At 36.6% G+C, this 13,824-nt stretch overlaps 1 protein-coding gene across 1 annotated transcript in view; it reads right to left on the bottom strand.

The window, feature by feature from the left end:
- Positions 1 to 277: 277 nt before the first annotated feature.
- The window catches only part of IGF1 (insulin like growth factor 1), a 48,659-nt gene continuing 35,112 nt past the window's right edge, over positions 278 to 13,824 (bottom strand). The window contains exons 3-4 of the mRNA XM_066550134.1: positions 9,644 to 9,825; positions 278 to 2,348 (exon numbers count right to left, since the gene is read on the bottom strand). Of these exons, the coding sequence (XP_066406231.1) occupies positions 2,289 to 2,348; positions 9,644 to 9,825 (242 nt within the window). The 3' untranslated portion in view covers positions 278 to 2,288. The remainder of the gene's footprint in view (positions 2,349 to 9,643; positions 9,826 to 13,824) is intronic.

Here is a 13,824-nt window from a genome sequence, read left to right as displayed (position 1 = left end):
TTTAGGTTAGTTTCCCCATCTGTTTCTCTTTACTTTCTTCCTTTTTCAACATAACTATCTCAGTCAGTGAGAGCTGTGACATATTTTTTTATTCATTTGCTGTTCTACTTTTACATTGCTATGGCAGCTTATTGTGCATATAGACATCCATCTCACAGAAAGCAGAGGGTTTAAAGAGTTGTATAGGAATACATTGCACTTGTTAAAAATACAAACCACAAATTTTCTATGGGAATAGAAAAGGAACTACAATAATTTGTTAGACTTTTATGACCTTTCCTGCTTGTTTCACAAGGGACTATTGAGGAGCTGTACATATGCAGTCTGGAGAGAACTTTCTCTTGTGTTTAAGTCAATAGTTATCCACTCTCTCTTGTGCTTTTAAAGCCCTTTCTTCTCCAGAAGGGATACTGCAGTAGAAAGTAAGGCAGATTTGAGCAGCCTTCAAAAGGAGATACTTCCTTTATAGATCTAATCTGCCACCTCGCTAACTGCTCCCTTCATACACTGTTTTCCAGGCCCCCTTTGGAGCTGACCAAGAAATGCTTCCTCCCTTGCCTGAGCCTACCACATGCAGCATGGTGAGGGGGAAAAAGTTGAATGGGACCACATTGGGGTTCTTGGACAGGGTGGATCAGTGCCTTTCTCCTCCCTCCCTCTTCCTCTGCCTTCCCTTCTCTCATAGACAGGTTAAATGCTCACCTTGGGACACTGTTGGCTGCTTATCTTCCTTCACTGCTTGGCCAATCTACATTGGGCTGATTTACAAAAATGCAGCAGAGGTGTTATTCAAGGAAGAACCTCTGCAGGGCCTATCAGAGTTACATGGCAGGGATTATCTGGGCATCTCTGACTCCCACAAGAGCACATGAATGGCACTTGTAAGTGAGGGTGTAAGGATGCTATGGTTAATCTCTCCTCAAGGACTCATTATACACCAGTAAATTGGTGATTAGACTAGCTTTTCTGATTTACAGAGGTATGCAGCCCAACTCAGTCAGGTAAGCCACATCTGGTTTTGGGCAGAATTAAAATGGAGGGGGGCTTGAGTACTCCTTTATGATTGAACAGAGTGCTGATATTTCAGAAACATTTAGGCCCTGGTGGACTACTCTTTGAAGTCACTTGTTTGGCAAATTGTTTTTCAAATTGACTTCCCTGGGCCTACACATGAGTTTCTGTTCCACCTAATCAGATGTCAAAACACCACCCTTCAAGTATCTAAGAGAAAACAAGTATTTTCTTTTGAAGATGGTAAAGTTATTTTCATGTTGAAATCTGAAGCCATTTTAGTTGATTTAAGCTGAATATTTTTGAAAGTAATTTGTTATTTAATCTTTGGCTTGGTCTTTTTTGCTTTTTACCATATTTGCTTTTACCTATTACTGTTTTGGCCAGACCCTTTCATGTAACAAACTATAAAATAGCACCGTTGTACTATAAAACAGAGATTTTTTTACATACTGTTTGATATATGTGTATTGTTGATATGCTAAATTTTACATACTGCATTATATGGAGGAAGAAAGAAGTTACCTATACTGTTACAAAATAATTACCTGGAAGAATCATTACTGGTTCGAGAGCCTATGTATGCTTTAACTGCTTTTAAAAATCTTTTGTCTCACAAATTGCAAAAAGAATTTGCATGTTTGCAAGAGAAGGAAGAATAAAACTGTCTTAAAACAAATGCATCTATAACCCATATTTTGTCGAAATGCCAGAGATGGAATTAATGGATGTTTAAAACTGTATATGTTACCTTACTGCTGCTGTTACTGGGAATGTCAAACTGTGCAAATATGAAGGGGTAGACAAACAATGTTTTCAGACACTGTAAAACAAACAGCCTGTTGCTTGTTAAGAAGTGCAAATAAAAAAAAACACCACTTAGACAAGGCTGATGAATGACTCCAACAGCCAGTGTTCATAGGTTAATTTAGTGCAATTGGATCCATCAAAAGCCCAAAAATTTGTAGGCTTTTGAGGGGCACAGGACTTTAAGAGTTTTCGTGCAGGACATTTAAAACAGGTTAACAAACAGCAATATATCAACCACAGAATTTTTTTAGCTCTGGTCTGGTTAAAATGTTCTGTTCTCTAAAGACTTAATATTGGAATGTTTAGTTGCATTGTTCACTGGGAGAATGCCCATTGGTTGAAATTGCATCAAGCTTTTTAAAACAAAGGTTTTTTTTAAGTCTTCCAATGTTTAACAAATAATTTATTTACAGCAAAGTATCCTGCAGATGGCACATTCATTCTTCATTCTTGTGGATGGCATGTTCTTACATTCTGTAGTTTCTGTTTCCTGTGTTCCCTCTACTTGTGTTCTTCAAATGCACTTCCTGAAAGTTTAGAAAGAAAAATTTATTACAGGTAGTTTTAAATACATTGTATGATCACAAAACTTATAGCAGTAAAAAAATGTTGTCCAGAGTGCTGGAACTGCTAGGTAATTGTGTTTTAATCAATAATTCAGTTATCTACAGGGAACTTAACTATGCAGAACTTCTGTACCTGAAATTCCCTCTTCTCCCAGACATAAACACTTTGACTGTTGTCATTCTTGATCTTGGCAGAAGAGGCATCTGCTGCTGGAGCCTGGATGGGCTTTAGTAGTACAGCAGGTACCAAAGATTTCCTTTCTTTCCCAAAGATATTTGCAAAAGGAGGATGTAGATGGGCCAGGAAACTTTTGAGTTGTAACTGCAGGATTTATGGAATCTCTTGGGCTTCGGTACCAGGTATTTTCAAAATTGCTCTGCTATCTACATATTGCACAGATGGCGTAATAGATTTACTCCTCAATAGATTGAGGAGTAAAAAAATTGTGGGTTTGCTGTAGGAGCTGCAGCCATATAATTTGTATTTTCAAAACAGACAAGGTGATGTGCCAGGCAAATCAAGAGAGCTTTGGCGTGAATAATGCCCTCAGTTCCCTGTCATTCCACACACAGGCCAGCAGCAGCAGCAGTGATGGTAGTGGTGTATGCATTTCAATTTGATTTCCTTGTTTGCCACTCTAGAAAATGTTAACCAGGCCCAAGACTGCATATTCTGTATCAGACCAAAGCCAGAATTTTTAAGTGATGCTCCATATTTATAATACTCAGCAGAAGTCAAATCCTTAGTTCAGTGAAATTATGGGGTTTTTTTCCTAAGAAAAGCAAAAAACCAAAATCTCTGTAAAAGGTGAAGCCATGTGTATGCAGCTCTACCACTGCATTAGCTGTTATTTAAGCCCTAAAAATAAGGAGCCTCTAAAATTTAAAGTAATAATGTTTTCTTGCTTTTCTAATGGACAGAAATAAAATGAAAGCTAATTTGGTGCATTGGTTTTGTGGGGGTTTTTAGTAATTTCCCTTAAAAATACTATTCTACTTATAACCTTTCCATTTCCCTTCGGTATCTATTAAAAATAAAATCAGAAATTAAATTAAAAATAAAGCAAATCAGAAACTTTCAAAGGATTACAAAACTTGAACTCATAGAGAGCTTATAATTTTCACTGGATTTGTATTGGCATCTGATGGATATGAGAGGAATTATTATTTTTAGTATGCAAAACAAAAAATTAGGCAGTACTAGTAATTGTTAACTTAATTATACAACCACCAAGTATAAAACATTGAGCCAAACTAGGATTTATCAACACTGACAAGCCAAAGTTGTTAACAACAAAATAGTCATAATGAAGAAATGTTTTTGTTAGGAATATGCCATTATAGACTAGATTAATCATCTAGTCACTATTTCTGTGCACAGTTCAGAAGGATTCTGGCTTGTCTTCATCCAGTTTTGCTAATATTGCTGTAGAATAGCATCAATCAAATACAGAATCAGAAATGTCAACAGATTTCTGCTTATCCTTAAATTAGAATATATTTTTCTTTTCATTGCCTGTTTCTCTTCCAGCTTTTCCAAAATGACCTTTGTTGCCTTCACTTTTTCCTAAGTTATACATTAGTTTTCATCCTGAAAACTCATTCTGGGTGAACCCTTAAATTTTCACTGGTTAAAATCATCATTGCAGCATTTCACAGGAGTCTGCCAACACTAAGGATCCTGCCTTATTCTACAAGTTCTTATATTGGTTACAATGAGCTAAGAAAACAGGAATTTCTTTACTCATATGCCCAGGTTTTGTTTTTTTTTTTCTACACAGCAACAAAACAAAATATTCTCCTCAGTGCTGACCCTAGGTGCTCCTCCTTGAAGAGAGTTTACCAGCATGTCGGAAAAGCTCAATGCTTCATTTTATTTGCCAAAAGTCATATATTCTTAAAGATTACAAACTCTTGATCTATAAAAAGACAGTGAGAGCCTTAAAATGAAACAACAGCCATTTTGCATTGCAGTGACTTTCAAAGTCTATTTAGATTGAAAATTAGCTGTATGTTTCCAAAATGAAAATATAAACTCTCACTGCTACTGTTGTTGTCTGACTTTAAAATGGCTTTATCATTCAAATAAAGCAGGTACTAAGGTGCAGGAGTGTTTCACTTACAAATTTTAATAATGACATGTAGGTGGAAAAAGAGTTGTCATGATACAACTAGCTTTGAAATTGTAGGAAGATGGCAGGTTGCTTTTACTTCCTTCTCCGGAATCAGCATTTTGATACATAACTACCAATAAGCGTACTGGTGGTAGCATGCATGCCAGAAAATGCATTATTTTCAAGTATGAAATACTGAGACCACTGGGGGGAAAAAAGCACAGACCCCAAAAGCAGGTGGGAATACCTGAATTAGGTTCTCAGATCTGCATTTGTACTGGTGTAGAAAAGTCTGGTTTGTTTCTCAAGTCTTTGAAAAGAAGGTAATCAGAAATAAAACTGCTCTGAGCTGATATTCAGACCCACACAAAGACAATCATAATTTTAAGATGAGAGATGCAAAATGTGGTCAATTTATGAGTCAGCTAAAGAACAGGGAAGCAGACTTCTAGCCCATCACCTTCAGCATGGCTCTTTGGAGGCATTGTTAGCAGTGGGATAACAACTACCTCAGCAATGGTCATTTGACTGAGCTGGAAGTGTACTGAGAAGCAAGCAGCAGCATTCTTATCCTATTAGGGCAGACATTCAAACCTCATATTGGCATTGAAAGTTCTCTTGCTCTATTGGTAATAAATGGAAAGTCTAATGTTTGTAGTAACAGGCATGATACCTTAGCTATGAATTCTCTGGGGTCTCTGAAAGCTTTCTAGTTCCGTGGGCAGTGTGATCACTGACATAAAAACAGGGCTGCAAAGCAAGCAATGGGAGAAAATAATTCTCTGAAAAGGCCAAGTCCTTCTATCTGTTACACCTAAAAGTTCAGTCATTGGCTTGGTAATGTGGCATGGCTTCAACAGAAATTAGTATTGGTGCTGTGGTGCTTATTTTGGCCTGTGAATGTATCTGAGTTGATACTGAGCCAATTACAAAAGAATCTGCCAGTCTTAGAAAAATTAATGAGAAATATTGCAATACTTTTTCTGTTTTCTTAATGGCATTTTCTTAAACTAAAAATACTAGTATCTTTTCCCTTTCTCTCTTAGTCCCACTCAGTATTTATTTAAATTTTGAAGATTGGATAAAATATGAAAAGTATTTTTGAGAAAATCCACCTCCTATTCATACTTTGTTGGTATATATATTTATGTGTATTTTTCACATATGAGGCCTAAAGAAGAAAAAGGACTGTAAATCTGAGGAAGAGCAAAATTATATCTAGATATGCACCACTTTTACCATTTTGCTCAGGTTGCAAGGGGATGACATGGCACTATGTTCATGAACAAGTTCAAGTTGTGCCTGGGCTGGTGTAGATGGGATGGCAGGAAACCTTTTTTCTTAGAAAACATTGTCAAGCACTGTAAAAGGCTGCCTAAGGAAGTTGTGAAGTCATTATCCCTGCACTTATTTTAAATATATGTAGATGTGGCACTTAGAGACAGGATTTACTGGTGGACTTGGCAGTGCTGAGTTAATGGCTGGACTCAATGTTCTTAGAGTTCTTTTCCAACCTAAATGGCTGTATAGTTCTTTTTTACTGGATTTTTAAATCAGCCTCACCAACCTTCATATTCAGTAATAATTTTCAAGGTACTTCATAATCTTAGAAGAACTTTGTGACATTGTTTCTGTGACACTGCTTCATTTGAAAAGGTCACAATCTCCCCTCATGTGTGCAGTTGTGAAAATTGCTCAGTTGTTTCCTTTGGTAGGGCAGTTGTTTTTCAAAGAGCTACTCAATAGTTTTCCAAATTGCTGTTAAAATTTAATTCACTTAAGGATAATTGACTAAACTTTAAGCATTTTTCAGAAGAGGAAGAAACAAACAAAAGAAAACCTAGATGGTATCATGACACTGAAGACAGGACTTAAACTCCCCTTCTTGCTCTTGTTTTGCACTTTAAAACTCTAAATATAGTGTGGAACTAGGAGAAACCATTACTTTGCCTTCCAGCAGAAATACTGAAACTGTAAATAAGGGAAGATCCCTACTCCACTCAACTAAGATCATCTACCAAATTGTACCTGGCAGGAACCATCTGCACAAGGAACTGGGGAAATAGACCACTTACTTAAGCACTACAAACACTAAGACAAAACCCCAAATCCTGGATTTAACCATTTAAAAAGATTGAGGAGATGCTGAAAAAAAGACTATCCAATGTATGAAATGCATAAGAAACTGATTCTCCATGAAATCTGAGAGGAACCAAACAACCTCTTATGTATTGCACCTAGTCCTACCTTACATCTTGCATCTAAATATGAAAATTTTGAAGAGGTTGTATATATAATCATAGGTGTATATATATATATATATATATATATATATTCACTTCCTATGAAGAAGATATAGATTTCATATATAGCATATCATATTGAGAGAAACATTGTTTAACAGAAAAATAATTTGACTTAAGCATATCTATTATTTTAGTTAAAATCAGTGGCATATCAACACTATGAACTAGCTAAATACATTCATCCTGGGAGAGTGTGTCCAAATAAAGTTTGAAAACAGTTGCCTTACTTAATGGTGGCATGTACAACTGATTGCAAAAAGAAAAGAAAAAGAAAAAAATTAAATGAGGATATGTACTATTTTTGTCCTACTGAATTCCACTTCTCTTCCCTCCAGTGTACTTTCCTCTTATCTATCAGAAATCTGAATAGTAGTTTCTCCTACCTGTTCTGTATTTTCATTTCCTCGAACTAATTTAATTCATCCACAGATAAAAATGAAAATTTGTTTGTATTTCCCATCAGATGTGTTATTTTATTGCCAAGTTCCTATTGAGAAGCATTTATGATTTCTTTTATCTGTTCAACATGCTCCTTTTCACGCACAGTTTCCTAAAAAGGTGTTTTCTTTAATATTAAATTTATCTCTAATTTAATTTTCTCTCACATTTTCCAAAAATTCCATCCTTTATTTGGGATGCATGTTGCTTCATTCAGTTTTGCAATACTTTCCGTCTTCTTGACCTCTTTGATTTAATTCCCTCACCCTTTTTCTTTCTCTTGTGCTCCTCATTGTCCTTTTACTGTCCTTTTCACCTCTTGATTTTTTTCCCTTTTCAATTTCTGGGATGATTTCTTCAGCAGCTATGCTCTCTCAATTACTCAATTACAACTCCCTTTTATTTTTTTCCTTCTTCCAGTACCTCTCCTGAGTGCTACCTCCCCTGATGCTGCAGAAAGATACAAGGTCTTTCCTGTCTGTAAAAGATAGTGCTCTCCTGCCTATGTTTTAAACTGGGAAGAGGACAGCTGCCTAAAGATGACATCATTCCTTAGTCCTCCAAGGAAAGTGGTGTGGAGATTCATCAAAGAGCTGGCAGGTATCTTGTCTCCTTTACTCCAATGTTTTATCCATCTCCTTAGCAACAAGCATGGGAAGGAGCAGACTTGATTCCTGGCCAAACCTGTTTTCTTCTCTCCAGCTTTCCTTAAGTTTATGTGCGCCCAGACAGGAATAAACCTAAACCAGGGGTTTCTTGTCTGCAGTTGAGCTCCACCTGAAGAAGTCTTCACTTGTTGCCCTATGTGCCCTTTGAGGTCTCAAGGTGATACTTCCCAGGAAGGATCATACGAACACTGATTTTTGGAAAACTCTTGAGGAAGGAAGGGGAGAGGACTCCATTCTATGAATTGACTTATGGGAAAGAATGGATGCTGGAATGGTTACAATAGTTCTTTTCATAAAGTTGATATTTAAGGATTTTAATATACAGCACTGGTTTCCTGACTTCCTATGAAATCTTAGGTTCCAGGTCTTGTAAGCAAAAATTTTCAGATAACTGCAGGAGTGGTGCCAACATGTGTGTAGGACAGACAGGGTCAACAGTAATAAAATAAATCATGGGGGACTTACAGCAGAAGACAGATAATATGTAAAACAGATGTTCAGACCTCAAACAGGAGATACAGTTGAACATGAGCTTAATTGTAGCCTAGTCTAAGATGGGTTTTCTGAACTATAGGCTCTGTTGATGCATACAGTATAGATACAGTATATCTGGTATCAGAGGAACAAAAATCTGGATACTCAGAACTCCACAATTCTATAAATAATACCAATCAATATTGGAAGTGGCTTGGAGAATATGTACATATATATATATTGAACTTTAAATAGTTAAAATTAAGTATGCAATGATTGAAGTGACTATCCATTTAATTTAGTTCTGAGAAACAAAAAAAGGGCAAAAATAATGAAGAAAAAAAATTTGTTCAGTTAAATGTAAAATAAATAGCAGAATGTCTGATTTCCTTCTTCAGCACCAACTCTACCTCTACCTAAGAGGGGAGGATGAGTGAAGAGATTCTGGGTAGATGAGTTGGTAAACATTCAGTGTTTAGTTTCTCTTTTGAAAGAAGTCTTAGGTGGTATTTATGACTGGATGATGTAGGAACTTGTGACTTACTGCCCTATGGCAGGATAAGACCTCACAACTACTGGTTTAGCAATTCCGTGTTTAATTCACTGTTCTAAGAGATGAGATGGAACACACTACTTCCCACTTATTTCCCACCTTGGCAACTATTTTCCAAAGTTCCACTAAATCTAGTAGGCAGAACACACCAATTGTTTTCTATGTTACCAGCCTTGATTATTGTATTTGCTGGGAATGTCCCAATGAAGGCAGGAATGATGCATCTGACTCCATGTTCTCAGAAGGCTAATTTATTATTTTATAATACTTTATTATATTAAAGAACACTATACTATACTAAAGAATACAGAAAGGATACTTACTAAATGCTAAAAGGATAATAATGAAAATTCGTGACTCTTTCCAGAGTCTCGACACAGCTTGGCCAATGAGACAAAACAACCCACTCCAGAATCCAATGAAACAATCACCTGTGGGTAAACAATCTCCAAACACATTCCACATGAGCAAAACAGAGGAGAAGCAAATGAGATAAGAATTGTTTTCCTTTTCTCTGAGGCTTCTCAGCTTCCCAGGAGAAAAAGCCTCGGTGAAGGGATTTTTTCAGAGAATGTGAATGTTATGTTTGATAGAATTTTCCTTCCCTACGATATGTAGGGGTTTTTTTTTTGGTTGGCTCTTTTTTTGTTGGTCTGGTTTGGTTGTTGGTTGCTCGTTGGGAATTTTTGCCAGCCTGACCTACCTTTTGTGCTTTTGGCATGTCGGTGTGGCGCTGGGCGCGTACGGACCGCGCGGATTTGGGCGGTTTTATTGGAGCACAATACATCTCCAGCCTCCTCAGGTCACAGCTCTGGAAGCAGCATTCATCCACTATTCCCTTGTGGTGTAAGCGTCTACTGCTGGATCCATACCCCGTGGGCTTGCCTGTTCAAAACACAAAGGGGAAGTTTCTAGGTTAGAAAGGAAATGCAAAGGTCTCAGGAGCAGTCATATTATTGAGGTGTATTATGTTAACTGAATCACCAGTGGCCATTGTAGAGGCTGCCTTTGAATATTCCTTTCCAGATATTCCTGGAAATGGACAGCTTTGATCTCTATGTGTGGTTGCTATTTAAGCATTTGAGCAAATCTATGCCTTCTTAGAAAAGTATTATTAAAATATTTTATTGAACTGCTTTAGCCTCAAAAATGGAGAGGGAGGAAGCTGAAATCTGGCATTTGGACACCTTACAAAGGAAATTTACCTTTTAGCTTTTGTATGAAAACTGATTGTTGAACCAACTGTTTTTAGCTAGTGTGTAAAACCATAGATCACAACAGTGTTGTAGGCAAGTATTTCCTAATAAGAAAGGCTACACCGAGGTACTGTGTACAGTCAGAGTGTGTTCCAAAGGGGAAATACTGTGTACCACTGCACAGGCTGTAAGGTCTGCCAGCCAAAAAGTGGGAAGCAGGAATCAAAGTAACCGATGAAATAGGAAGGTTGATGGAACAGATAAAAGTGGAAGATTTTTATATTCCATAAATTTGCACAAGATAAGAAATGGGAGTGATATAGCATGGCTTTGCTTTGCTTTGCATTTGCACCGGCCATCTATGGAAAATACTTAATTGGCAAATATTTTGCATTTTTCACTCGGCTCCAGTAAAGGCCAACACTTTCATTCATACAACTCTTACACTCTTAAATTTTTGTCTTTTTTCCTCCTGTGGTTTTTGATTTCTTTAGTAACTGCTGAATTCTCTGCTGTCCTACACAAAGATTAAAGACCCATTATTTCCTGGGATTGTTTGTACACGACCAAGTCAAATGTGCAGTTGCCCTGCTATGACTAACTACAAATGAAGGAACAATAAATTCACAAAAAGTAAGTATTTGCTTACTTACTACATCTATTTTAAAATTCTGATAGAATTTGATTTTAGACAGTAAAATTCTGAAAAGATTAAGTGTTTTGTTTTGACATTTTCAGCATTAAATGTTTCCATTTACAGAATGATCCACTTTGGTTAAGAAATGAAAAATATGGAAAAAAAGACAAGTATGCCAAGAGCCAAAAGATGAAGTAACTCAATTCAGTCAGCTCTACCAATTTCTTTTCTTGCCTTTTTTTTTCTCTTCTCCTTCTCAGTTATATCACTGAGACCAAAAATCTGTTATTCACAGAGTTTGGCAGGAGTTTACGTTTTAAGAATTACTCAAGTTAAATAAAGGATAAGGATATAAAAAAAGATGAATATTCAGTTTCTCTTTGAGAACTTATTGCCCCAAATGCTTATACAGCAACGTTTAGGTCGATATCCCTGTATTTGTCCTGTAGTTGTCAATTTGAAAAGACAGCACTACATTTTACTGTTCCCTGTGATTTAAACATGTATCCACTGATGAAGAACCCTTGAGGCCTTAGATATTAACAAATGAAAAGACCTCTAGTGGTACAGTGTGTCTCACATTTTAGCCAGCAATTCAGCCAGTTAAGAACTAACTATCCCTATGAGCTTTGTAAACCCAGGAAACAGGCTTTTTAAATGTCTTTTTTTCCCCCAGGGACTATAAATTAAACAAAAAGAAAAACATTCTTACTTAGTATATTGCAATTCACTGGAGGCCTCTATTGTACATTGCCTGCTAAATTATTTGTTTCATAAGACTAAATAGTACAGCAAGCCAGGAGTAGATTACAGTAATATTTTGGTTTGTGTGTGTGTGTTGTTTTATGTGTATCACTGAAAAGTACTACAAATACTAGAGATGTGGAGTTTGGTTTGGTTTTTTTTTTTTTTCCCCCAGATTATTTTCCCTCACTGAGTTGCAATAGGAAATACAAGCTTTTCCCTGGACATTTTTCCTGAAATCTGCCAATAAGGTTGTTTTAGCCTAATACCTTTAAAACTGAGCACTCCTGATAAAGTGTGGAGTGTCATGACTTTGCAGTATACCCACAGCTGTACCACATTTGGTCTTGTTCCCATTTAGAGCATGGAAGGGCAAATTCTGTTCCTGGATATTCAGGTGCCAGATCCAGCTGAACTGCAGGTACAAGAACTGATTAGTCAACCTTCCCTTTCTTTTATCAGTCTGTCAAATTTTCATAAGCAACTAAACCCTGAAAGCTTCTGCTCAAGTTATTTTACCCTTCAATGTCCAAATTTAATCATCTATAAAGTTGATAGGTTTACTAACCTATTCCTGCTGCCTGCTTTAGTTATTAATCAGTAGCAACGTTTTTCCATACCATCATAAATATACATAAATATAATAAAAATCCTGAATCCTGGAATCTTTCTGGTGAAAATCTCAGAGTACTTCAAAATAATTTTTAGAGTAGCCAGACCAAAGACATCGATGTATTTATCTTACAGAATAATAACTTTATGAAGGATTATACAACATCTAATAGCTCTTCAAAAAGTTTGTATGAGACATGTAACAAGATGGGAATGGAATCTCTATCACACCAGTGATGATTTCAGCTATGAAACATGACATTCACTTGTAGGCTTAAATATTTGTGCCTCATATGGCATAATAAATGCTAATCCTTTATATAAAGATAAAATTAGTATTGAGAAGTTGGATTTTTTTATTCCAATACATGTTTTTCCAAGGCTTTCAAAAGACCAAAGCAATCAAGTATACTTAAAATTTGTGTGATATAGAAAGTGTGATATTGCCTAATGTGCTGTACAACAGAGAGAGCAAATTAACAGAAAAAATATTCCTTTTCAGTAATCATGATCCACAATCATAATTGAGAAGTATCTGATGACTAAAGTGATTTTTAAGCAATAGATTTTAAATTGCTGCTGACCTTTTAAGTGCTGCAGTATACAAAGATGCTATCACAGAGAAAGATGAGATAAAGAATTACAAGGAGATACCACCACTTTTACAGATGTTATCACTGTTGGGCCCATCTGTTCTGGCAGGACTGCAGGGTCAGATGGTCCCAGTTCATCAAGTTAACAAAGCGTGCACTTAGATCTAGGCAAACATTCAAGCTCCTACGTGGTGTGTTGGATTAAATCACATATTAGACAGTGAGCATATGCCTGAGTGCTCTCCTGCATAGGGACTGATATAACTAAGCACTTCAGTTGCTCTCTAGACAAGAGTCCATATTGGTAAATAAATGGCAAGTGGTTCTGCATTTTAATGTAATTTCTCCTCCTTATTTTTGTTTTAATAGTATTGCCTTCAGTATGGACTGCACCTTCTGTGTCACTATACTGGGAACCCATAGTTCTTTCTCATCTTTCTGACATAATTTGAGTGCTGCCTTCCAGCTGTTATCAAAAGTTCCTTCTATTTACTCAACCTTCAAAGTGCTGCCTGTGGACATACAACAGTCCTGGGCATTCCTTTTTGCTGATGTACACTGATTTCCTTGGAGGTTTCTTTCCTTTTTTGTCAGTGTCTAGCTCAAAAGGATTTCATATCATGTAGGTCAAAGTTTATTTAATAGAATATTTGGCTCTTATTTAATCTACTTTATCAAATCTGTGGATGTCTCCTTCAGTGCACAACAAGAAGATATAAAGTCCAGTCCCAGTGATGTCTCCTGAAAGCAGTCCAAGGTATAGGATTCCAATAGTTAAACAGCTGGCTTCTTCACTAACAGCACTTCCCTTTAAATGATGTAAAGTCAGTGGAGTAATTCAGCAGGACTTGTTTCTTTCTGTTCTTCCTCATCCCTACAAAATATCCTCCTGTTGCTGCCACTGGATCTGGTTTACCACTGGTTTCAATGTGAGAAGAACTGGTGTAGGTGGACTACAGAAGTTTCAAATGTCAGGTTGTCTAGGCATTCTGTGTAGAACCATAATCTGCTGTTGTAGTATTAAAATCAGAAATTACATGAGAAATAGCCCAGGATAAATGAAAAACTAATCAAATCTAGGACTCTGGGAAAGAACTGGAGT

Source organism: Molothrus aeneus, chromosome 5, assembly GCF_037042795.1.
Source record: "Molothrus aeneus isolate 106 chromosome 5, BPBGC_Maene_1.0, whole genome shotgun sequence".
NCBI classification, from domain to species: domain Eukaryota; kingdom Metazoa; phylum Chordata; class Aves; order Passeriformes; family Icteridae; genus Molothrus; species Molothrus aeneus.
This window is presented reverse-complemented; position numbering and strand designations above follow the sequence as displayed.